The 27,141-nt window shown below is 37.3% G+C and overlaps 3 protein-coding genes across 5 annotated transcripts; all 3 read right to left on the bottom strand.

Annotated features, from left to right (window-relative positions):
* Nucleotides 1-330: 330 nt before the first annotated feature.
* Nucleotides 331-10,900, bottom strand: LOC144651120 (heterogeneous nuclear ribonucleoprotein H2-like). Of its 3 annotated transcripts, XM_078511013.1 has the most exons (11): nt 10,641-10,737; nt 9,167-9,272; nt 8,541-8,652; nt 8,051-8,238; nt 6,005-6,143; nt 4,476-4,634; nt 2,932-3,320; nt 2,666-2,773; nt 1,369-1,538; nt 765-996; nt 331-734 (listed from the first exon to the last, which is right to left on the bottom strand). In XM_078511013.1, the coding sequence occupies exons 1-10, from the start codon at nt 10,674-10,676 to the stop codon at nt 832-834; spliced, it is 1,572 nt and encodes a 523-aa protein (XP_078367139.1). In that variant the 5' UTR covers nt 10,677-10,737; the 3' UTR covers nt 331-734; nt 765-831. The 3 variants fall into 3 exon arrangements, with proteins under 3 accessions (XP_078367139.1, XP_078367138.1, XP_078367137.1); XM_078511012.1 differs by lacking the exon at nt 10,641-10,737 and adding an exon at nt 10,782-10,900 and having other exon boundaries at nt 765-1,538; XM_078511011.1 differs by having other exon boundaries at nt 765-1,538; nt 10,641-10,691.
* A 1,760-nt stretch (nt 10,901-12,660) lies between these two features.
* Nucleotides 12,661-26,218, bottom strand: LOC144651118 (caspase-3-like). Its single transcript, XM_078511009.1, has 4 exons — nt 25,880-26,218; nt 24,528-24,602; nt 15,386-15,862; nt 12,661-14,846 (listed from the first exon to the last, which is right to left on the bottom strand). The coding sequence occupies exons 1-4, from the start codon at nt 26,154-26,156 to the stop codon at nt 14,494-14,496; spliced, it is 1,182 nt and encodes a 393-aa protein (XP_078367135.1). The 5' UTR covers nt 26,157-26,218; the 3' UTR covers nt 12,661-14,493.
* LOC144651119 (caspase-3-like) lies at nt 17,354-21,366 on the bottom strand. Its single transcript, XM_078511010.1, has 2 exons — nt 20,786-21,366; nt 17,354-20,376 (listed from the first exon to the last, which is right to left on the bottom strand). Exons 1-2 carry the CDS (start codon nt 21,171-21,173, stop codon nt 19,982-19,984), a joined length of 783 nt encoding a protein of 260 aa, XP_078367136.1. The 5' UTR covers nt 21,174-21,366; the 3' UTR covers nt 17,354-19,981.
* Nucleotides 26,219-27,141: the final 923 nt, after the last annotated feature.

Genomic DNA, 27,141 nt, shown 5'->3' with positions numbered 1-27,141 from the left:
TGGCCGAGAATTTCGCCTGTGGAACGCCTTTGGAATGACTGATTCAGACGCCGTACTTTTCATGTGCCGGCTAATTCATAAATTATTATGTATTTTGACTGGTTTTATTGGAACTGTATTAGGAACGGCGTCGGAACGGCCAAAAAGTACGGCGTCTGAATCAAGAGGCGTACTTTTGTCAATTTGGGTCGGTCCAAATTCGAATTGAGTTCGGCTCATGAAAAGTACGGCGTCTGAACCGGGCCTAATTGGACCACATGAACTGATACCCAGCATGTTGAAAACGTGCAAGCCACAACAGGTGCAAAAGACCAACAGTGAAAACAGATATGGTCAGTAAAACGATTTATTATGAAACCCAAAGGGGTTTCTTGGAAGTAAAAAGCATTACATTTACTTTATCTATCAACATTAATTTAACTTGATAAATACATTTGCATCATCCTTTTCTATTACAAGAGACTACTACTTGGTTCATGTTACACTTACAAATAAAAAAATGAAGACAATATTTTTAGCAACTACATAACTCCAATTACAAAATAAAGTTGCAGTTTAAAAGTCACTCTCACATCTAAAACTTTTCTTGCATACTTTTTACAAAAAAATCTTTGGTGATGAAAATGCAACTGAAATAATCAGCAAGGTATGGTGCTACAATATGTACATAGAGAAAAGAAACAGTTCTCTCGGCTAGAAGGGTACAATGCACAGATTTGAAGATTACTGTTTACCTATAAAAAGCAGGTTTAGTAAGCCATAACCTTAGCTTTCACAACTGTGTCTATGAAGAAAAGTGCTACTTGTAAACTGTCAAATAACAGCAGTCTGTCACTGATATCCAGGGTAAGAAACCATGCCAGGTGTGGCTGAAGCCTGTGGATCCTGCTTAATCTGTGTTTGCATTCCACCAAAGAATGAGCCGCTGCCAGTTGCTCCGTATGCTGAGGTATCAGCGTATCCCGTCTGTTGTTGCTGCTGCTGCTGTTGTTGCTGCTGTTGATTGAAGGGAGTGCTCTGTTGCTGTGCTGAGGGATTGCTGTATGCTCCCCCCTGTGCTCCGTAGCTCCCTGTGTTCATGCCTGTGTTCATCCCAGTGTTCATTCCAGTGCTCATCCCTGTGCTCATCCCCGTGTTCATTCCTGTGCTCATCCCTGTGTTCATTCCTGATGACATCTGTCCTCCATATCCTGATCCACCAAAGGTAGATCCTTGCCCATAGTTAGACTGTGAACTGAAGTTTCCACTGCTAGCGCCAGAGTTGAATCCTGAACCAGCATTCCCAAAAGCATTGCCTTGGTTACCAAAGTTTCCACCACCACCCCCTCCCATCTGATTGCCAAAGCTGCCTTGCTGCTGCTGCTGTGCTTGGTTATTGAAGCCAGTGTTCTGGTTGCCTTGGCCTCCAAATCCTCCCATACTGTTTTGGTTGCTAAAATTGTTTCCTCCGCCACCAAAATTGTTAAAGTTGCCACCATCATTCATGTTTCCACCACCAAAGTTCCCTCCTCCAAAGTTGTTGCCACCAAAGTTGCCTCCTTAAGAAGGACAATAAGCTGCTTCATTAACTAATTCACACAAAGAGGTGGTCACCAATTGAAAAAAAAGAAACAAACTTAGAATGGTCCTTTTCAGTCCACAGACTATTGAAAAAAAAGGAATAAAAAAAAAAGAAATATTTTTTTTAATGTTTGGGGAAGGAACTAGCCTGGCCGATAAAGGAAAATACCGTTCCATTTGAAGAAGAAAATTTCGAAAATTCAAACCGAAAATTTTGGTCCAATGGATCGCGCCCTATATTATTCACGGCCGTTGACATGATGGTTTTCATATGGTAATGCAAATTAGCCAGAGGGTTAAACACTGAAATGATGCTGCTTCTCTGAAAAACAGCTCGTTGAAAAAGTGAACTATTTATGCACAAATCATATTTGTTGTGGAATAATGAATTTATTATTAAGGTTAGATTGAAATAATTTGCTTGATTTATGACTTTTTAGCTACGCAAGCCATTTTCTTTTTATGAAAGAGCCGAAATTGCCTAAAACTTAGAATATTTTTACAACACTGAAACCAAAGCATGAACGAAAAAAATCAGAAATAAGGTAGCTGAAACTTGTCAATTTAAGCTTGTTTGGCCCCTCAGAAATCACACGCTAGTTTGCGTTATGAAGTGAAAACAAACACGGTGGATATCACAAATAAGGCGTATTCTCTTCACTGACTGTGCAATAGTTCATTTCTTTCAATGTTAGTTCCAAGTATTGGTTTCACACAACAACACACTGACATAAAACAAACAAACAGAAAAGTACACGGTGACAAATACGAGGGTCAGAGGATATTTTCATGTGACTGTATTAGACCATTCAGAAGCAGTGATATAATGTGGCATTTCTAAAAGGCCTTATACTTATTTCTGATAAACCCTTTAGCAGTCACTTGCTGTTTCCCTAAGAGTGGCTGCTTAAAAAAAAAAAAAAAAAAAAATTTACAAATTTAAAACAAAAAAAAAAAAAAAACACCCCCCAAAACAAAAAAAAAAAAAAAAAAAACCCAAAAAATTTTTAACCCCCCACCTTAATAGGGTTTCTACTGTCTAATTACAGTTGTGATGCTGCTTATTTACAGCTATTACTACTGAATGAAAAGACGCTGTACTTACCACCATTGTTTCCACCACTAAAGTTAGATCCTCCCCCTGATCCACCCCACCCTTGGCTGTTTCCACTGTCAGGGTGTGATCGCAAAAACAGTTCAATGTAACGATGACCTGTAAGGCAGGAGCAGTAGTTACATTCAGTTACACAACACAAAATACACCTCTTCAAGATTATTGTAATTTTTTGCACACTTATTGGTTAATTTTTATCATCATAAAAGACAATATTAGAGATTTAATAAAGACACATAACAAACGCAAAATCCTACCCATGGATGATTTGTTCTTTAACATGGCTGCTTGTGCATCATCATGGGTTGCGAAGTCCACATCAACTTGTCCACTAAAAGAGCCATTTGAATACTCCATCCAGATATTGACAGGGTTAAGAGGCATAAAGAACTGCTTGACATCACTTTCCTTTGCAGCATACGGCAAGCCTCGCATGTGCACTGTGTGACCAGTGGTAGACATCATTCCAAAATTGCCACCTCCTCCTCCACCCCTTCCTTGGTTACGGAATCCACCTCTGCCACCCATTCCTCTGCCACTACGGCCGCCGCGACCTGATCCACCACGTCCACCACCAAATCCATTGAAGTCTCCTCCAAAGCCACCTCCAAAGACAGGGCCTCCAAGATTGCCTCTACCTCTAAATCTGTCGAGTTAACCAAACAATTTATTACACATGTAATACTTCAAGAGGTTGTCTCATGGTTGACAATAAAAATGTATTTAAAAAAAGTATAAGCTAATAAATCAGACTAATTCATATTCTTTTCGATATTTAAGAATTTTAACTTAAAAAGCACCTAGGACAAGTAGAGGTTTGGCATTATACAAAATTAGTATGGAATATATTATCGTATTTATTCGGTTATAAGACGCACCCCAAACTTGGCAACTTTGTCATGCAAAGTTTCCAAACTGAAAATTATCCAAAAACAATTGGTTATACGACGCACCATGAGTTGGAGAGTTGAAAAGATGCTGTGATCAATTTAAGGGCAGTTCTTCTTACAGAATTTGAATGATTGAATGTTGTTCATACTCTTTGGCACAATCTTCGAGTGAAAAGGTAACATTTCTTGCTAAAAAAGACGTAAACCCACTTGAGCAAAACATCTTTCCATCCTTCATGCTTCGACTTTAGCTGCTTAGTAGCCTGGCAGATGTGTAGTTACCAGTGACCACTGAGTTTGTTTGCTTCGTACTTTGTTTATCAAGTGGTTTTGAAAGATTCTCAAGCTTTTTTGGCGTTTCCCCTGTCTTCTAAAGTCATTTCCAACATTCCACGCTTAGAAAGGTTTGTTTCAAATGAGTATGCTTGATTTTCCTTTTCTGTTTCAACAAAATGCTGACATAGGCACGCGTTGCTAAATCTTGTTTATACGTGACAATAAACTTTACATTGAAACTTGCTGTTTCTTATATCTGTTTTCTTGTTCTAAAAGTCAATGACCAACATTTGTTTTCATTCTTCTTCTTTTATTTGTAAGTTCCGGTAAAATGGCAGTCATAAGATTTTGTTGGGCGAAAATACTTGGCAATAAGACGCACCCCGATTTTGGCATAAACTTCCCACAGAAAAACTGATTTTCCTCGAAAAAACCGGCGCCTTATAACTGAATAAATATGGTACTTGCAAGAAGCTGCAAGTGCATTGTATCAAAGATTTCTGCTCTGTAAATCACTCCCAACTTGAAGGGACCAAAGATTTTCTTTAGAAAGTTTGATTTGACCCAATACACTATCCATCCTCCTTTAAGAAGTTAATATAACAAGAAAAATAATTATTTAATTCTGTTCTTACCGTCTCTCATTTCCTCCACCACCAAAGCGACCTCTTCCTCCACCAAAGCCTCCACCAGATCTGTCATAAGGCCCAGGTCTTGTCGACATCAGAGGCTTTAGTTTTGGAGTAGACACATATTTGATCTCTCCTTTAGCGCTCTTGAATATTTCAATGTACCTAACAAGAAGAAAGTAAATCCAAGTTAGGATTCCATCCATAAGATGGCTCAATGTACATTACTGGGTACTATCAAACAATACATACACACATACATAACTACTTAACCAACTAATCTAGTGCTGGTAAATCCATGTTGGTAAAATTTGGCTTTGGACCTAACTATCTCACAAGACATTATTGCTCCGTTTAAAACATTTAATAATTTTATTTTTTAATGAACCAAACTAAAGTGTGCAGCAAAGCAAAACTAGATAAAGGTATGGCAACAAATTTTACTTTCAGTGAAAAAGCAATCCACTTATCACTTGAAATCAGTTATTTCAATGTTTGAAATCTTTTAACTTTTATGCTATAGATTGTCAAGATTGGCCAAAGAAGTATACAGCTGTAAGAACCAAAATAATTAACATTGTTACAATGTTTATGCATACAATGTGTAACCAAGGGAATGCATTAAGTTTTTGTCTGATTGGAATGCAAGATTAGATATTTTAATCTGTTACTGCTATTTACTGTCATTATTTGTTTTCTAAAGAACAAATACATGCACAAGGTTCCACTTATAGCATAACAGTAAAAAATACAGAAACAATCACTCCACAGTTATCTTCCTGCAATCAAGCTAGCGCCACATTTGAATGCCAAACAAATCAATCGATACACACACAGCATTATTTTAAGACAGCAAACATGCCACAACATAAGTAATACAATATAACTGCTACAATATAGTTAGCAACAACATTTAAATATTGATGGGGTTTGTTTCATGTTTCCTCCCAAAATCAAATTTATTTGTAATTTGTTATCATTACAAACGCAAGTCAAACAACTGTGTACATAAACAAGGGCAGAACCCGGTTTAGTTCTCCTTGTTGTGGATCTGATTTTCCAATTATTAGTTTTTCCAAATTTCGTAAATAGAAATCCCCATCAATTTCCACTAAGTTTGCCATGCAAGTTTCTTTTAAAGGTATAAAGATAACCAAAGGTAAAAAAGACATTTAAAACAAACTTAACATAATTAAGTTTTCTTTTACAATTTATTACATTAAACACAAAACAAACATGCAAGAGAAATACCCACCTAACATTTCACAGTGTAAGTTTAGACTACACCTTCTAAACAAAGCGATATAGTGCAACACGAGAAGGATTAACCAAAACTGTGAGTTAGTCTCATGATCTCAACTGGAAGATCCAGTACAGGGTTTTTTTGGGCAATAAGCTTAGCTATTTCAGTCAGTTGCAGAGTAATCTTGCACTGTGAAACACACAATGTACATAACCAACCAAACCAGTGCAATACAGTTATTACAGAATTGTGCCCATGGTCCCGTTCAGACCCGCACCATTACTTTCCCCACCTGTGCCCTATCTTCTCTTTGTTTTTTTTCATAGCTTGCTGAGCTATATCAGGAGAAGCAAATTCCACAAAAGCATCCCCCGTGGTCCTCCCGTCCTCGTCAAGAGTGATTGTTATCCCATTAGGAACTATCTCCAGCCCTTTGAATTCCAGTAGAGAGCAAAGCATGTAAACCAACAACTGTTAAACACCCACTCACTAGTATAGAGGTTCTACTGCAGCTTACTTGGGGGTAGAGGTTAATTAAATGTCAATCAAGTTAACAGGGCTAGGGCTTTCTATACGGTCATTCAAGCCATTTGAAGCTTTGACAAAAAAAGTGAAGTGTAAGGATGGGGCTGGACTTCGAGCAGTCCCTATTTTTTCGCAGAGTCCGTCAAGCTTGAAGCGAAAAAAATGACGTGCGGTGGGAGGAGGCGGGGGGAGAAGCGAAAAAAATAGGGACTACCCGCAAAGCCACAGTGTTTGACCTTTCACGGCCGAGTGATTTTTGGCTTCAATTTCAAATCTAATTTGCCGTGTCCAATAATATTTCCCCATTTTGACGTACTGTCAATTGACACCGCTGCACTTAGTTGGGTTTGTCACGTACACATCAAACTCAAAGCTTTTTTGATGAATCGTCTGCAAAGTTTTATCTCTGGCGTTTTATACAGTTTCAGCAATGTTTATTTTTTCAACAATGATTTTCCTCTATGGGCTACTTAATGTAAAGGCAGCTTGATGTAAGTGTTTAAAGCGCTTCTGTTTGTTTAAATTTGTTTATTCCCGGCTTGTAATTTGCCACGGGAATTTACGAAGCTCGCGCAAAACAGCCGTTGTCTTGTTTTATATGAGGCTTGAATTTCGGTGGAATAAAGCTACTTTTGGTTGAATTCTCTTCTATTATTTTCGCTCCGTACTTTGGCAGTCTTGCTACACATACACTGAATTAAAAATGTTCTTCGGAGAGCGACAAAGTAAGTCTCAAGAAGTGATTTTGAGAGCTCAAAAGCTCCCGCTACCATCGCTTCGCAATATGACATGCAAGTGTTGACAACGTATTGATATCTTGCTGTCAACGCTCCAAGCGTTAGCCAATCATATTTTTGCATTGTGAGAGCAACGCATAATTCAAACATTGTGGCTTTGCGGGTAGTCCCTATTTTTTTCGCTTCTCGCCTCGCCCCGCCTCCTCCCCCCGTGCGTAATTTTTTTCGCTATAAGCTCGACGAACTCTTTGAAAAAAATTTCGCTTCCAGCTCAACAGACTCTGCGTAAAATTGGGACTGCTCGTAGTCTAGGATGGGGAAAGTTGATAGAGAAATCATGCAGATAAAAAGTCATTGAAATTAAAAAAGGTCCCTGTCTCCCCTCCCTAACCACCACCACAATGTTAACATGCCCATGGCTGTTGTATATTTTTTATAGGAAAGCTAGAAAGAGCTAACAAGATTTTCCACTTAAAATAATTATTACTCCTTAACCCGGGCATAATCAAGCAAATTTTGCCCATCATTTCCCATATCTTTCATTTTCAAACCAATTATAACAGATTTCCTGTTGTTTTGACCTCTACAGTAGACTTTGAGTAATGTTGGGGAGAACTTGTGTTCTGATTATTGCCTGACTAGATGTAGGTATAACTGCTTAATGTTGCATTCCACCACAACATGCATCTCACAAGGAATGCAAAATAAAGGCATGCACTGTGTTCACTGACTTGACAACATACCATACCTCATCAAAATTCAACACAATGGATTGAATGGCAACAACACATGCAAGCTAAACAATCTTTCCTGAGTGGATAGTGATTTTTTAATTATATAGGGGGTTGTACATGATTTTCACTACCTCTTAGAGATCAGATGAGCAACCATCAAATGCATTTTAAACTGGGAGTAAACTTCTCTGTGTTTAGAATCAACATATTTTAATAAGTTTGCATTTCCTTTGGTAGTCATATATTAATTTTCATATTGTTGATTATTGTACAGTTACTTCCAATGTGAATACAAGGATCATTGTTACATTGAACATAAGCAGACAAAGAAATTGCTTTGACCTGTAAAGAACTGTGCAATCTCCTCTTTTGAACAATCAAATGGCAGTCCCCTCAGTCGCACAACAGCCTCATTGCCTCGATCTGGAGGTTGTCCCATTCTCTTACAGATAAACTCCATCTCACCACTTTTGGACTCAAACACCTCAACATATCTTTTGCCAATGAAGTTGTTACTCTTTGCAAGAGCTCTGTGGAGAATATTCAAGTGCACTTATCAGATCCAGCCGACCATGTCGCATATATAACGTAACATTGAAGGTGATTAAAGCAGGATTTCTACCACACATTCTTAAGTTCCACAACAAGACAAAAAAAATAATATTAATTCGTTATTTCTCTATGTACTTGAATAAAAAAAAGTTGCAACAGATCAAAAGCTTCATTTGTCAGAGGAAAACATTTTGAAACAGCAATTGATGGAAGTAATGTACACTACTACATTTTTAGCTAACTTAAACAAAATAATAATAATAAAAAATCTGCCACATACTTGTTCATATCTTCCATGGACACAAGCTCAACAAAGCATTCACCACTGGGTCGTCCATCAGAACTGTAGGTGAAGTGAATACCATTCTTTGCACCGCCTTTGATGTTACACCCTTAACAAAACAGTATTATTAATTAGCTTACCTGGTACAGTACACTTATCATAATATGATGTTACACCCTTAACAAAACAGTATTATTAATTAGCTTACCTGGTACAGTACACTTATCATAATATGATGTTACACCCTTAACAAAACAGTATTATTAATTAGCTTACCTGGTACAGTACACTAATCAATTATTTCAGTGAATTTATCATTAATTCACATGTATAAAAATTGTTTGCCCTTTGTAAAACTGGATACAAGTAATAGCCCAGGGTTGCAGTTCTTTCACTCAACAGATTTTAACTTCCCTAGTCCACCACCACCAGTTTCAAGCTTGTAGCATCTGGCCTGGTGTCAGCATGCCCAAAGAACAAGGCAAATTTTATTTTCTTTGCAAATTGAAGTACCAGATCTTTGTATTTTAAATTACATAATGTATTTTACTTGGCCACTGTAAGGATAAAGCCATCTTTAATCATTTAACTAAAAAAAGAACTGAAACGTGTTTTATTCTTACCTGAAAAGAACTCTGCCACATTTTCTGCAGTTGCAGACCAAGGCAATCCCCGTGCACGGACAATGTATTGTTCCCTCGAGTCTGGGTTCATGTTGTCTGGGTTTTCCTGTTAATACAAGCAAGTTACTATTACAAGGAATCCTCTCTTGAGAACTTATAAGAAGTTCTTGCATTGCTAGGAAATTTGACTTTGAAACTCCAGTTCAACTTTCTCATGTTGTGAATGAATGGATTTATGGTAACAATAGCTCAAGGTATCCGCTGGTCATTTGGCTCCAATCATCTTATAAATATTTCTTGAACAACTTGTGTTGTAAACTTTACAAATTAGTAAATGCCATAACTTTATTGTTGGTTTACCCTTTTTATCCAGTAAGTCGAAACGAAGTGACCTTGTAATCAGGATGTAACAAGTTGATCAAAGTCGATCATCGAAAACGTAGACGATAAGTTGAAAGTACTTGATATTTGTCGATAATTGTCAATTGACAAGTTTAATTTGTCGATTGATTAGTATCGAATTCGATTGACAATGATCGAATTTTATCGACTATCGTAATTATCGACTTGTTACGTCCTGTTGTTAAGCCTGGTTTTCATATGTCGACCGTCCCAGACTTTGCCGACTAATGAAAACTCGAAATTGTAAATATCCCCGATCGTCTGGGATGGTCGGGGACAAATCTGGAGAATCGGGAGCGTTTCTATTTTCCCGACGGGTCCCAGATTTCTGCGATGGTCGGCGATCGTTCAAGATATATGAAAACTCCAATTCTTAGTGTCGAGGACGTCGGCAATAGTTTTAGCTCGTTACCAATCTTTTAATTGCTAAGCTCCAGTCTCTCACCGCCCCTCACAACTAAAAATGGCGTCTGTTATTGCCGATCAAGGCGACTCTGATCCCAGATTTTGCCGATATACGCCAAAATCTGGGATGGTCGGGAAACGGTGAAATCCCCGATCATCTGGGATTTTGCCGACATATGAAAACCAGCCTTAAGTAAATCAGATCGACGTGCAGGGCTGCAGGAGCAGCTTATAATGAAGTTGACAACTTTTGGACTGTGAGCAGCTACTCAAGCTTAAACCTGATGATAGTCTGAACTTTAGTTGGAAGTTTGATAGCAACCTAAATGGTCACAACTCACAATGTCTCAAACACCTTCCATGATGCATTAATTCACACACAATGTACGGCCTTCTTTGATAACACTCAACGATTTGTTAAATTTTACGTCGTTTCATTTCTCTGGAAAACACAAAACCACCTCAAACTGTGCCGTTACTTCTTCAGATTGCGGTCATTTTGCCAACGAGTCAGTCGTTACGCTAACGGGCAGTTCGCTACAGTTCAGCATTTGAACACGTTCAAGTCAAGAACCATCATTCAAGTGTCCTTGTCTATGACATGTTCCCCGTTCCCGTAATTAGTTTATTGGTTCGGAAACCATTTTTCAGCTTTAAAATCTTTTACCTTAGCACGCACATGCATGCAGGTCCATGCAGGCATCGCCAAAATTATCCCTCGTTTCGTTCGCTCGCTGAGCACGAAATCTTTTCGTGCCGGCAACGCCCTAAGCTAATGCAAAATAAAACAAAGGTTGTCTAGTCTTACCTCTGGGCTTTGGGAGTCGAGGCTTGTCATAATATTTGTTGAAAATGTCAGGTAAAAAGAGAAACGATAGAACGCAACTCCAAACAAAATGGCGTGCAAAAATGATGCCACTGTCAGAAAACCACGTGGTGCGTTCAGGTGCGAGCTGAGCATGTCGGGGTTTGCGGGGCGGACACGCGGTTTTGCGCAGGGTTTAGAGCGGGACGGCAGCGGGAGCGGGAGCGGGCGGACGAGGGCAAAGCGGCGGCGCGCGACAGCCTGCGTGCAGCCACCTTGTCTTTCCTTCATGACATAGGAAAAAATCCCTCGTCTTTCCTTCATGATCTACATAACATAATTTATTTCTCAACTTACTTTTTCCTTCACACCAAGGAAATAAGAAATGGATGCACGCAGGCTAGAAGCGCGTCCTTTGGTGGTTCCAAAGGACTTTTCTCGCGCGGGGCGGATTACTCACTTCGGCGGCCGAAGGCTGTCGCCACGAGCGGCGAAGCCGTGAGACAAATGACCAACACCGGAAGCCACGCAAGAAATACCTCTGCCACCCAGGGTAGACAGTGGAGCGACGAGAAACTAAACAGCCTGTAGGTACAATACACTCCACTGTTTGGCAAACGGATGTTTTCTGATTGGTTGCTCAATTTATTGATCCACGAACCTTAACTTGTATATGCTTGCATCTGAAAAATTCTAGCCTGGGCGTACAATATAGGTTTTAACCGTGTGGAAATAAAGATTACTTCCTACATATAAATACTGCATTATACGAAATATGCTAAACAGAAAGCTAACAAAAATCAAAAAATAGAACGCCGGGTTTTTCAACTGCACGAATCCAAGATAGGCATGAATTTTTTTATTTCAGTTTTTTTAACTTTTCGCTGTGATTTTCAGTTTTTATTTTCTGTTCTCCAGTTTTGACGTCGACTAATCCAGAACTCCACAAAACATAAGTAATAAAACAATTTTGTTCAAGAATAATTCAGATAGTTAAACCCTCTGTCAATTTTTAATCCTGGGTAGTGTAATCGGCTTTTGAACAACCCAGCCAAGGGCGGGGGGTGGAGGGGATGGGTTTTAGGTCGTACGGGACCCTTGCTTATTGAAAAATCCCTTAATTCTCTGCATTTGAAGTCATATATCAAACACGAGAGGCAGTGTTCTATCGGAATATCCAAACACCGAGAACAGAGTTGAAAATATGATGCGCAGAGGAGTATTTTTGACAAAATACGAGGTGTTTGGATAGCCGATGAAACACTCCCTCGAGTGTTTGATATATCTTTCCAATCGAAAACAAAACTACGGAGTTAACGGAGAAATAAAATCGTAAAAATCCATGCTAATTAAAACCTGGTATCCAAACCTCCTTCACGGTTACGATTTTCTTTGTGTCAACCTGATGAATTATTGATGAGTTTGAGAACTATGGTAAAACCATAGGGCGGTAACTATGGTAAAACCTCTCTAATTAACACAAACAATTTTTTAAAAATTACTAAAAAGAACTATGTTAATCAATCAAACTTTTCCCCCCATGTAACTAGTTATATTGAATAGAACTTAATTGTTTTACAGCTTTCCTCGTCGTAATTCATTTTTATTCGTCGAAGATAGCAGTCTGGCTGTTGAAAGCTAATAATTTTTAAAATATTTACCAGAGAACGCTTTTTATCTTCTTACAATGAATCCTGGTATCGGATCTTCAATATTTTTATTTCCTCGTCGTGTTATACAAGAAAGGATAATCTTTTCGTAGTTTATTGTGATTTAGGGATTATCGAATCACCCACAAGACTTCAGGTTTAGAGTAAGGGTCTCAGGCTCCGTCCGAAAATATGAACTTGTGGGGAAAACTGTCATTGAGATTACTACTTAATAATTAAACTGCTCTTTATTATCATTCCTATTGATCACACAGGTAACACATCAGCAATAGAACAGTATTAAATCAGTGCCTGAGTGCAAATTATACTTTATAATTTGTGATTAATTAAAACACTTTGTTATACAAAAAGCTACTGGACATGTTACAGAAAATAATCGCTAATTTGATAGCCTGAGTTACTTGACATAATTTCGTGCTTTTCTGACCAATGCGGTGACGTTTTGGCGGCAAACAATATGAAACAAAGTCTGTTCACACAGGCTACTGCATTCATTTTATAGTTTTCACTTGGCATCACATAAATTTTCTAAGCTCTCAGCACTTTAACCATTCCCTAAAAATCTCAAACTAGTGGGACAGAGAAGCTAATTTACAAAAGTACCATTGTGTTTAAAAAGCATTATATTTTAGTTGTTATTAAAAGGGTGAAACCTTGTTAAAGACAGGCACCCCTAGTAACAAGGATAGATATATATCTTCATTCATTGAGCACTAGGCTAGTAACTATTAGCACACATTAAAGGGGCAGTGTCACCGAGATTTAGTGCTACCTGAAAATCCAATGAAGAAGTTGCTGGAAATCGACTAATAGTGGCCTGGCCTTGCTAAAAGGTCGGGCTGACCTTTTCAAGTTTGACCGTTCTACTTGGAAGCAAATTTCTTAAAAACCATTGATCAAGATAAATTCACATCTCTCGCGACACTGTCCCTTTTATAGCAGGAATTGACATCTCTTAGCCATTGTTATCTGCTGGCCAAGATTTGCCAGGTACCACACATAATGTACATATAGTATCAAAGTAAGATAAAGATTGTTCACAGTTTTCATTACGCCCTGATCCCTTCTAAAAACATTTACTTGGTTTTATTTCACAAGCCTCTGAGGCTTCCAGACATGTCAAATCCTGAATGCCATAACTATTGTGTTTATAGAGCATGATAGCATAGCAAGCAAGCACGCAAGCACAGCAAGCGGCAGATTAGAAGCCAAACTTCCACATGTGTTATTGGCCTTAAAACCAAGGGGAAAAATTACTAAAATATGATTGGCTGAGAAATGGAGGGGTGGTGAATGGTCCTTCAAAAAGGCAAGTCTCACAGAATTTTGGCCAAATTTCAGGGGTCACATCTTCTCGGATTTCCTGGGATGCTAGACTGTTCACAGTCCCCTATTTTTCCGTGAAGTCGTAGAGATCGATCGTTTAGTCCGAGGGGCTGCCATCTTGGTTTACGAATGCGAGCGAAAACTGGGGAGAGTGCAAAAACCCCGTGGGTGGCTGGGCTGGATGCTAATTAGCCCCATTTTTTGCTCGCATTCGTAAACCAAGATGGCGGCCCGTCGGACTGAACGATCCATTTCTACGACTTCACGGAAAAATAGGGGACTGTGAACAGTCTACTGGGATGCCTTCTTGCAGAAAAGATATCAGTCTCGCATTTACCATTCAACACCCCTATACTGGGACCCAAAGACATTTGATGATTTCCAAAGATGATTGAAACACACTAATTTATCCCTCTTTGTTGTTAGTAAGTGCTACCAATCTTTTCATTAATATCACCTCTATTTTCAGAACTTGTAGTAAGCCCTTGATACTATGAGACTTGGGCAATTTCTGCAAATTTTTGAAAGAGTGTGTGATATTATTCTTAATTTTATTTGCCACAATCATGTTATTACCTCTATAAATTCAAACTAGCTACAGAATTGGCAAAATGCCAACCAATTTCTGGAAGGCCTCTTTCAGTACTATTTGCCACTATTAAAAATAATTTTCACAGCAATACAATCATGATTAAGGAACTAAATGTTCAATGTCCATCTTAACTCTGGTCTACAATGTTCTCAGGGAAGAAATATAATTCTTTCCGCAGCATTGATACAATACTAGAAACCTGCCGTTTGCTGTCAGAATAATAATCGCCGGTTCGGGACTTGTAGGTGGACACCATGGAATTGACACGGGTCAGCATTTTGAGGATATCCATGCGCTCGGCATTATCTTCAAACACCCTCGTCAGTGACTGGATAAACCAGGATCCATTGACAGAATTTCTCCATGAGTAGTACCCTGGGACAGTTGAGTAAGCGTAGATGAAGTCAGCCTCAGCTGGGACGGACACTTTATTGTCTTGTGGAGCATCAGTGACATCCATACCATCCATGTACTCATGACCTTAAAGTTACAAAAAAATAGACTTAAAAAATAGATAAACAACATCCTTAATATGTTCATGGAGAGGGATGGAAATTAATCTTTTCATTAACAAAGTTAGTATTACTTTCTAATCAGGACTCACTGGGTTTTGGACATTATCAATCCAGTTATATATCGTTTTTCTCTCATTTTGACTCGTTTCAATCAAACAACAAGGAATTAAATCAAAGTTAACTTTAATCCACAAATTTAATGTTCTATATAATGTAAGTTACAACAATATGAAAAAATCTAGTTTTGATTGGTTCACTGGATTGTCTGTGTCCTTTGTGATTGGACAGAGTGATTAGTCTGGTTTTGGTTTTATAACACTCAATCAAACATCACTCTAGGAAACCAATCAACAAGAATCATTTATTGTCCATTGATATTAATATCCTTCAATCAATCAATGGGTAACCAAATTTCCTCAACTATGCAGTAATAAACTGTAAAAGGAAACAACAAATGTCCTGTATAAAATTCTACATGACGATAATGTATGTTTATCTCCTTACCCTGACAAGCTTGGAATAAAAATATCTTTGGTTTCCCAGCCAAAGAATTGGAATATTTAAACTCTGCAGTCAGGTCCCTGATGGAAATGGTGCCATCTGTTCCGTAAATCACACCCTCTTCACCATGTGTCAGAATGGAGAAGATAAAAGCGTTGTAGTTGGAATGATTCATTGTTGCCATCTCTTTAGTTATGGTACGTATCTCAGCTTTGGTGCGATCATTGTAAACTTTGACTTCAAACTTCAACATTTTGAAAAGCTTCACCAGGCTGTCACGGTCGACATCTGTGCCATTACGTGGATAGCGATCCATTCCTGAAGACCTGAGAAAGTTCTTGTTGTTAATGATGACAGCAATTCCTCGTGTTGAGCAATCCATCTTGTATATTGTCTCCTTATCCATTGTGTTTGACGACTTGGAACTTGCGCTGCCACCTCCAAAGCCAAACAGCTTAGCATCAGCTTCATCTGCATTTTCTAAACAAAACACAAATCCAAATGTGTCACTGTTGAAGTTCAGCTGTTTTACATATCAAGCACAAGTCATGTACATCCATATTACTATACCATCACCCTTACATTTGGGTAAAGTGTATTGATTGAGTTAATTGGATATGCCAATTATGAAGATGCTAAAAATTTGGAAGTATTAAGGAAAATAGAATATGTGTTTACACAGAATGATGCAAGCACCTGAGAAAGTTTGGGAGAATTTGAAAGTTAATCTAAACCCAAGACAGGTGAGAGTTTACATACATGTATGTATGTATGAATTCACCCAAACTTGCTCTCATGTTTACACATAAGGCTTGTAAACAATAAGTAGCCATTTTCCTTTCTTTTGTGAAATCAAGCCAACAGTGCAATGATGTCATTAATGTTTTGCTAAATATTAAAATTGTCAACTCTGTACACTGGAGACATCTGTTCCTGCCCACGGACCATCATAAGCAACAAAATTAACAAATGTTTGAAACTGCTTATTGGAGACCTTGGTGCAAAAAGGTCGGTAGTGATTTTACCTTAAAATAAACATTGCCAAAACAACTCCAAATTTTGTGTGCAGATTTGTTTAGAAAAGTGAAACAGTGTACTGTACTTATTCTCGCTGGCTTTTGCTTCATTTCTGAGAAATAAAGTATGCAAAAACATTGGTTTTTCCAGTAGGTGCCTTAAGAAGTTCCTTTGTTTAAGTACAACAAAGAAACTACTAAATATGCCGACTGAAGAAACCAGGTTTTTTATATACATTTTTTCTCGAAAATGAAGCAAAAGCGAGCGACAATAAAACCAGGACAATGTTTCATAGACGTAAACAAACCATCATGTGAAATTTCGAGTTTTTTTGGCACTCTGTTGCTCCAAGCCCTTCAATTATTATGTATTTTAAAAGTAAACAAATCAGAGTTTGGCATGATCAGAGTGTTGTTATGGTTGCATGTCAGACTTCAGTTCCAGAGCCCAGGCTGCATGAAGCATTGGCTTTCACCCCATACCTTTGACCTGGGTCAAAGATGGTAAAAGGCACCCTGGGCGCTTATTAAATTGTTAAGACTTTGACAGTAGGCTGAGGCTGGGTGCTTATTAAATTTCTTGCAAGTAGTATGTTTATTTTACAACAAAACGATGTATAATAATGAAAAGGAAGATGTACCCAAGACGAATTTTAACTGTTCATTGAAAGTTTCTGTAAAATACTAAGAAAACTTGATCTTCAGGGAAGTCTCTTAGTAGTACTTAGTCAATTTCAGGTTTTCTTTGTATTGTAAATTAAATTAAATTTAATTTAGGGTACAAAATAAAAAAAAAGTGCACCTCAGTATTTTTTGAAGGGGGGATGGGTAGGAGGGGCTTATTTGAGGCTGGATGCTTATTAACTTTTCCTGCCTACAGGGTTATTTGAGGTTGGATGCTTAATTGAATAAATATGGCAAATAACAAGAAGACATTGTTCCGTCTGAAAATAAATAACCCATCACCAGATAAACATTTATTTCAAATAAATTATTTACAAAGAAATGCAACCTTTTTATATTATAAAAATAAACGTTTTTGTCTTCTTACTACTTACAAATATTATGATCATAAGTAACAACAATATAAATAAAATCTATTAAGCATTAAAATATGATTACCAATTTTTACTAATTAATAAAAAAATATTTCAAAAATAATTAGCAATTCAATGTTTGGCTACCATATCATAAAACAAATTATCTGTACATGTAAACATTCCTCTTTGCTAAAAACATATTAACACTGCTATTTAAAACTGCAAATGCAAACAAAGCAGCTTTACATTCCTTCTATCATGCTAATATGTTGCAAACATGGTGTCTGTTAAAAAAACTAAAAAAGTCCCCTTACTCAGGGCTGTCACTAAGGGCCGGGGGCCGGGGATTCTCCCCGGCTACAACGCGTTTGAGCCCCGGCTACTTTGATACAAAGCCAAAACATGAAAAGTGAAAAATACATCAAATAACAGAATTTTGAATAAAAAACAAACCAATAGTTTATTAATTCAAATTATTTTTCACCTTTCAAAGAGAGCGATTGACATTTCATGTGAGGCTGTGATTGAAAATGCGTAAATATTGAACAATGTCATCTTTCTTTGAAAGCGCGTGATTTTACGTGTTATAGTTTCATTCGGATTCTCTTGTTGTCCGAGATTCTGGCTCCGTGTGAAAATGTCATCGAAAAAACAGAGGGCAAAAGTGGATAAACGAATAAAACTGGATCCCTTCTTATCTCCTGGCTGTGCTTTAAGGTAAGATTATGTTTAACTGAAGAAACAGCAGATTGGGCTTCAGCATTTCTCTTTCCGGCGAATCGACAAGTGACCTGGTTCATGCATGAAGGAGATTGCACAAGATGCATGTGGCCCAGTAATAGTCATACATGGAATTTCCATAGTTGAACTATGAACACTTTCCACACAAATAAAATCGGCGATCAGTGAACTGTAAACTTGCAACCTTATGTGTGTTCTCCTCTTGCCTGTTTGCAATGCTGTTTAATCAGCTACATGTCAATAAACACAGATCAGTCGTACAGGGCTCGTTTGCGTTATTGCACGTACTTTGTATGGCAAAACATTGGCTTGTCTATTCTACATAGGTAGTGCAGAAAGTTTTGTTTTTTTAATTTCTCAAAGCAATGGTTTTGGTTCAAGAAAAACAAACAAAAACAAACCAGTTTGACGTTCCTATCACATTCCCGATGCCATGTTTTTTGGTCTTGGTCACAAGTTACTTTCACTCCTGCCCAGTCTTCCTCAACTTCTCTTTTCTGTCACACCATTAGTCACAAGTCAGACCGTTTCCAATCCCATAATAAACGATAACTTGCGAAAACTTGTCAGATTCTTGTCGAATGGTGTAGAGAAAGAGAAAGTTGTAAGTTACCATGGCGTAAAAATTGCATAAAAACAAATTTGTATTAGGAACAATTTTTGTTGTTTCCTAAACCCTCCCCCCTCCCCCCTCAACAACCTACAACAGAAAAATCTTGTCCCCCGGCTACATTTTACATTTCCCCACCTACTTGAAAAATTAGTGACAGCCCTGTTACTGGAAGAAAGCCTACCAAAGTTAGAAACTGTAAGAAAACAAACTACCTTGTTTGAATAAATACTTCCATAATACACCTTAGCTTCAAATAATAAATTTAGTTAAACTCCTTTCCCTAATTGCCACTGCATGGTTGCACAAATTTTGTGTAACATTTTGTCATTAAAAGCCAAACACAGTTGTGAAGTACCGTAAAGATCCATGTATAAGCCACAACTCTTTCCTCAAAATTTAAGTCCAAAATCAGGGGTGTGGCTTATCTACAAAAACATCTCTGGTTGGAGTTCTCAAAGGCCTAATTGATATCCATAGAAAAAAACTTTTCAAGACCTCATTGAATAAACATTAACTGAAAACTTCATTGTTTTTCACTGCTTTTTCTTTCCTCTGTAAAGCCATTTGCAGTGATGCCTGCCAGTCAACTCAAAGCATGTCTTCTGTCATGGGTGAGAAAATACCAAGATAATCACAAGTACTCACGAGGCAAATGGCCGACCACTTTACTTTTTTGTTTACCTTCACGGCAAATGCATCTATTGGATTATCAAGCTCCAATTCAACATTAAGTTTTTATTCTGTTATAGGTAACATAGCCGTTTCCAAGAATTTGAAAACATGGTTTCTTTTGCCATGTTGTTTTGTGATGTCCAGACTCCTTGCTACATTTAAAAGCTTGGTTACTAAGCATTCATTTGCATAAGTGATAATCTTAAAAAAATGATATCAAGAGACAGGGCTCGAGACTAAAGCTCACTGTTGAGCTTTCAAATCAGGAGTGCAGCTTATCTATGGATGTGGCTTATCCATGGAACTTTACGGTACATGTATATGTTCAACACCTGACCAGGTTATGGTTATCACAAAGGATAATGAAATATTGTTACCATTTCCTAGTTACAGTTGTTCCCATATTAAGAAAATCCCATGGTCAGGCAATTAACACTCCACATGTTAAAACTTTTGTAAAGCTTGCAATAACATGGCAACCTAATTTAATGTCACTAAAACTGGATCCCCTTGAAGGTCAAAAAAGTTGGCATCTTGAGCTGTCAGGTTCCTCTCGTTTGGGAGATACTGCAACATTTTCAGGGAAGAAGTACAGCTCTTTTCTCAGCATTGAAACAATACTAGCCACCTGCCTCTTGTTACGTGTAATAGGGTTATTATTTCGTGACTTGATGGTAGATATCTCAGCATTGACTCTGGTCAGCATTCGGAGGATGTCCATATTCTTCGCATTCTCCTGAAATACTTTTGTTAATGACTGGATGAACCAAGACCCTTCAACTTTGTTTCTCCAAGAGTAGTAGCCTGGTACAGTAGAATAAGCATATAGGAAATCAGCCTCCAATGGGACAGACACTGTGTCATCAGGCAGCGGTGCATCTGGGACGTCCAATCCATCCATGAACTCTGTACCTAGAACACCAATAAAGAACATGCTTTACTTAACAGAAAGTTCTTATTTCTATGTAGTTCTCTGCAAAACAAAGTTAGCTGATAGAAAGAATACAATATACATGTACCTCAAGTATAAGGAACCTGTGTGAGCAGTTTGCTTGAAATTATCATCAACAGAATAATATTTTAGTTGTTCAAGAGCATACTTCATGTTTGGTTTCTTTCTTCTTAACCTAGTTCAAAGAAACTAAAGAATGGAATGTTCCATAGCTTTTATGAGTACCAGGGTTGACAGCAAGGTGTGATGCAGGAAATAAATTAACTCGCTATAGGTAGGTATTATTATTATAATTAGTAAAAGTCTTTATTAGAAGTCTATCAGTATGTTCAAAGTACTGTAGTATGTTACTTGTCCTTGTCTTCTTACCTTGACAAGATTGGAAAAAGAAGATCTTTGGCTTGCCCGCCAATGAAGCATTGGACTTGAACTTGGAGGTAATGTCCCTTATCAAGATTGTGCCATCTGTTCCATACACCAAACCTTCCTCACCATGCGTCAAAATAGAGAAGATAAAAGCATCATACTTGGAATGATCAGATAATGCCTTCTTCTCAGCAATATTTCTAATTTCAGCTTTGGTTTGGTTGTTGTAAATTTCCACCTTAAACTTAAGTTTTTGGAAAAGCTTTTTTAAGGCATCGCGATCAACATCTGTGCCCTCGCGTGGTGACAAATGGTGTCGAGAGGATTCAAGGAATGTCTTGTTGTTGATAATAACAGCAATGCCTCTTGGAGAGTGATTCATTCTGTACATCACACTGTCGACAGGCTTGGTGTTGATGCTCTCATCTTCAAACGATTGTTCTGCTTGAACATCTTTTTCTAAAACAAAGTAGATCCGAGACAAACATTTAGTCAATTATTGGCTTGGTATTTGCATGGCCTCTAATATACTTTACAACTAAGCTATGATGTAACGCGAGCTGGTTTGGTTCTATAATGTTGCATATTAGTGAAACTGGATAATTTATTTACAGTTGAACCTCTTTAACATGGACAGGGAATAGGGGTAAGGAAAAAAAAAAGAGGCAAGAGAGCACGTATAATCCAATTCGAGTCTTGGAAAGAAGTGGGACAGACCCATCCATATAGCTTGACATGGACTGCACTATGTTTTACATCCAACTTAAATTCTGCTAACAAGCAGACTTTACAACAACTCCTGCATATTCACTTTCTTCCATTCTTCACCAGATCTGGAAAATGGTTTATAAGATTAATCAAATTTCTGTACTAACTCTGAAGATCTTACAACCGTAGGGTGGTGGAAGAGGAAATTTTGGTCTTCTCTCTACAATAATAATTATTAGTAGACACTCAGTGCATTCTATTAGAAATGCATGAGTCCAATTGGTTCTCTGATTGCTGTCTTTTCACAGATAATTTTATAACATGATTGCACACACATTGCTTGGTTTGTAGTCTTATTGTTTGATAACATTACTCTGTTGTCTTAAAAAGATGACAGATAATAATAGTATAATAACAATAATAATAATAATCACAAATGACAAAGACAGAGTAAGCAAGACTATAAAATCCATTTATTTCCCGTTAAATCAAATCTTTGCTTTCACTTGTTTCACAGCAGATATACAACTCTTATCCTTTGCACACTAGCATATCTTGGTTGTTCTGTACCTATGGGTGTACAGACAAAAATGAATTTTAGAGGGTTTCTTTGTAACTATTATTTACTACTTTCTGATGAACAGAACATTGATTCTTGAAACCAATAAATGTAAATATTTCTTGCTTACTCTGTTTGTCTGAGTGTCTTAAAAAATGTTTTATGTATACACCTAATTCAAGAAACGTGAACCCTGTGAAAAGCATGAACGATAAGACTGAATGGGCTTCTGGGTAGACAGCATTGGTAAACTTATATTATTCCCTTTATTGTTAATCAAGATATTTTTCTTTCTTTAAGAGCCTAAAGAGCATGATTTATGTAACATGTCTTTTCATAATGTTTATTCTGCCTCAGACGAAGATTTTTTTCCAATTTCCCAGTAAACATTTGGGTACCATTGTTTATGGTTTATGGTTTTCTTTGGTCAATGTTTCTCTTATAAGTTGTATAAGCTATAATCTTATAGTCTCATTTATGATTTTTAAGGGTATCTTTTATAACCTAGTGCGCAATGGTATTTTGGAGTATCGCAAATTTAAAAAATACGAAAACACTTTTTAAAAACATGTTTCGGCATGCTTTCCCATGAAGATGGCATAAGTCATGCCGAAAGATTTTTTAAAAAGTGTTTTTTATTTTTTAAATTTGCAATTTTCTAATTGCTAACCAGAAGTTATAGAAATATTTTGGAGTAATGTGCATTTTTGTGAACTACCCCAAGGAAGGTCATTGGAAGGTCTGAGGGAAATGAAGGTTTCAAAAGCCAACATTTTTAAAGGAAAGTATAAAGCTAAACTGGATATTCCAGTATCGAAAGTATACCAATAACAAAGAAATGAAAAAGCTTACCTGAAGATCAGAATAAGATTCACTTCAAGCAGGTCATAAAACGTTGTCAATGGCCATATTCCAAAAAAGATGCAACATACGGCTTGGTATCAACGAAATCCATGGTTTGCTCAAATATTAACAAGACGGCTCAATTTAACAGTATGAAGGACATTCTCATCCAGTGGCAAAATTTATAGTGCGCTTGACTCCAAATCAAGAGATCTGGGTTTAAGGCTCACTAGGATCCTTATCATGCAAAATGTTCTATTTTTTGTTTCTTTCAAGCCAAGGTGTATATTTAGAACAGAGCACAGGAACACTGAGGGAAAACCTTTGTTTGCAAGAAATTTATAATCATTTACTATGACCAAATAAATTGTCAAGGAACTCATTTTTCATTCCATGCACTGTTTAAACTATAACTTGACTTGAATCTCCTTTTAACAAGTTTTCACTGATACTTTCTCAGTGGTTTGCTTCAGGAGGCAGATTAATATTTTTTCTTTGCATTTTCAATTTTAGAGTCATGACTTGACAAGCGAAGTGCTTCCTCCAATCAGCTGTTTATAATATAACATCTGAAAACTTGCATCTACTTGCATTGCCATTTGGCCAAGACTTGGGTGCACTTGCGTTGGCTTGCAGTGACTTGTGTTCACTTTAGATCTAGTTCAAATTTGCATGCAAATCAATGCAAGTTTATCACCATTTAGCCACCCAAAGAAAGTCAACACAAGTCTTGTCACTTACTTCAAGTTCTGGCGACCCATGTGGTATTGAAATGGGGCTTTTTCAGAAACTTGCGAGCAATCTTGCGAACTTGCGACTACTTGAGCCTCTGTTTGCTCAGGCCTTAATTTCCTTTCAATTTCCTTTTGGTTCAAAATTATTTTCACTGACATTGTTACATTTTGGGCGCTGTCAGTGCAAAGTTGAAAGCCTGTGCTTTCATCCCCAGACAAAGCCTCTTGTTTACAATAATGTTATGACATGAACCGTGTAAAAATTTTACAGATAACATATAAAGAACTGACTGAGTCACTTTGAATTCAAATTTAGCAGTTTTACCACTCCAGGGGTTTTGATAGCAATTTTTACAGGTTTTTTAAACACAAACATCAGTTTGTCTAATTTTGTGGCTACTAAGGATGAACAAATGTACAACTACAGTTGAATCCCGATAACTCGAACCTTCAAGGGAAATCAAAAAGGGTTTGAATTATCGGGAGTTCGAGTTATGGAGGGTAAAATTAGTAAGAAAATGACTTAAAGGAAAATTAAAAACGTTCAAGTTAGCGGGAGGTTCGAGTTATTGAGGGTTCGAGTTATTGGGATTCAACTGTGTGTACAGTTTGCAGCATTCTACATCCCTGGCTAGGCACATAAATATGACACACAACCATATCACCAACTCCCTGGAAAACAATACTGGTATGTGCATTAAAAAGCAGTGTAGTACATGTTATGAATCAGAACGTTTGTCCAGTTTCAAAATTATTGTCACATATAAAGTGTACAATAATCAGCTGGATGAACATCCCATAGAATTGAAGCTTTATTTATACTTGGATGGGAAAGTTGTTTCTGTAATAAGCTCACAAGTAAATATATAACAAACACTCATAATAATTATAATTATTGTACCTGATGCACCAGGATTTGCAGTACTTGGAACAGGTGACTTGTTGATTCCACCATCAGTGCCTTCAGTTGGTGTTCCTGGATGAAATGAAAACCAAACCAGTTAACAAAACTTACTTACACCTAATTGCAATAAGGTTGTCATAGAAAAAAGGAAAAAGGAAAAAGTCAAATAGGAATTAATTAAGAGCATGCATGAAATTTATTTGTACAAATGGCCTCAAAATGCTTCAAAATACGAATAAATCAATTAATCTTGTTACAGCATAAAAATGTGGACTTAAAAAGTGCAGATAAAACTCGTGAAATTTCAATTAATCTTGTTACAGCATAAAAATGTGGACTTAAAAAGTGCAGATAAAACTCGTGAAATTTCTGTAAATGCTACCAGTTATGAAACTAAGCTAATTAATTCCTATTTACCTTTTTTCTTTTTTTACTTTTTTCTATGACAACGTTATTGCAATTAGGTGTATATGAATGAAAACTGAAGGAAGCCTCCAACATGGACATTCTTTTGGCTTGTCTTGCTGAGAGGAAAGATTGACGGTGACTTTACTAACACAAACACTGTTTCATGTCTTATAATTGAATATTATTTTATTCAAGTTAATGAATTATTTGACCTTGACATTTGGGAGGCAAGACAGCAAGTATATTTGGGTTAGGGAAAGATTGTTGCACATGGAAGACAGTGAAGGATTTCAAAATGAGAAGCAAATGACCAAAGAGGAAAGTTTGAATTGTCATCTTGGTAGAAATTTTTTACTTTGTTTCAGATTCCGATAATAAATGAGACAATAGAAAATAAAATCAAACTGGTAGCAATCTGGAGGTGACATCACGAACAAGTTATACTAACTGGAAAGGTAAATAGTTGACTTGTTCTAATAAAATGTCATGCAAAGAATTGTTTTATAACACACATCCGACTTTCCCTTTTTCCAAGAAGGGGCATTACACGGAAGTGGTAGGCTACAAGCGGGGTGACGTCAAAAGAAATGACTCGGCTAAAGAAAAGAGTAAATCATTCTGCACGGAGTAGATTATAGATGATACCGTGAATAAAATTTTACACGCCGACACACAAGCTTTATAAGCTTACTAGTAATTAATAATGCCGGCACGACACTGACAAAACAACATTTCAAATGGGAGGATAATAAGGGGTAGAAATTGGCAATGCAAACCTTACGTTTTGCACGATTAGGATTGTCTTGAATTATCTTGATTGGATCCGAGTGTTAAAGCTCACAAAAACTACAGCAAAAAAGCTAGAAAGCCTATAGCCGCCGGTATCGACCGAATGAAGTCTCACTTCAAGTTCAATATACAGAACAACACAAGCATCTTACCCTCTTCTTGAACCGGCCTCAGGAGAAATTCCAAATGAGGAGACACTTCGTGTAATATGTCGCAAAACACACGGAAAGCTTTGGGTCCTTTACGGGGTAGAGTGTCTAGCAAGTACTCTCCTTGTTCGGTCACGGTAAGTTTGGAGTTTACCATGTCTTTGTCTTCTTCGCTGAAAATTTGTCTGGAGTAAAGCCGTGATGCGACTCTTTTCGCCTCCAAGTCCTTCAGCAATGCCTGCCTGTTTATACGCAGTGTATCACGGTCGGAATCCTGCATTTTGGCAAACGTTTGATGAAATTTTTTACCACCGTGCGATCGATCGACGACAAACCTTCAAATGTTGGTTTGCGGGCGGAACAGCGGTGTGCGAAAGGCGCGCGATGACGTCACTAACTCGAACCCAGTACGGCTCGATCGTTTTGTCCTGACCCGGGGGTTTTGTCCCAAAAAAAGAAATTGAAAGATAGACCGTACCATAGTTACTGGAATCTTTTATTCAAACTTACTCAGCAAATATCAAACTTCCAGAGGAAAAACTGAACGTCTTAACTCTCACAACTCTTCTACAATTTTCGTTTTTGCTGAACAGACGTCTATAAATAGACAAACTGGTAAGTACTTTTTTTTCTAATGTCAGAAGTTAAAATTATTTTAATAAACTTATAAGCTTAAGCTTAAAGCCTATTAATAATTTTTAAAAAGTGGAAATGAAAATTCCCATATCACGACTATTTATAAATTCCCTGTAGCTTTCACATTTATTGCTTTGACGGCAGATCCAGTTAGATCGTTATTCTTCATGTATCGTATGATTTTATCAGTGTTAAAAAAGTGAATAAACACTACATAATAAAATAACTAAGTCTTAAAACGTAATGTTCATCGATCTGTGGGTACAGGAGTTTAAGTTCCACGAATAGGAAAGATATAGAATTCATAAGATGGTATTCAGTGGAGATATCATGGGGATATGAAGGAGGATTTGTTTGGGAGGAGGATGGCATTACTCAGGGGATAATTCAAGCCTATTACTTCACCCACCCCCAGCAAATTTATCAAGTTTGCTCAACTTTTCAGGAGAGTGAGAATCTTATTATGATACTGAAGTGATACAATTAATTAGGCATAATTATGTAAAGAAAAAGTCAAGCAAATGTTTTCACGTTCAAATTATCTTCTTTTGAATTTGTTTTTACTAATTTACTAATTCTTGGAATTCCATTACATTTTTTTTTTCACTTGATGTATTGAAGTGTTCTCT

This window comes from Oculina patagonica, chromosome 4, assembly GCF_052425735.1.
Source record: "Oculina patagonica isolate OP01 chromosome 4, crgOcupat, whole genome shotgun sequence".
In the NCBI taxonomy this organism is placed as follows: domain Eukaryota; kingdom Metazoa; phylum Cnidaria; class Anthozoa; order Scleractinia; family Oculinidae; genus Oculina; species Oculina patagonica.
The sequence above is the reverse complement of the archived record's forward strand: the minus strand, read 5'-3'. Positions and strand labels throughout refer to the sequence as shown.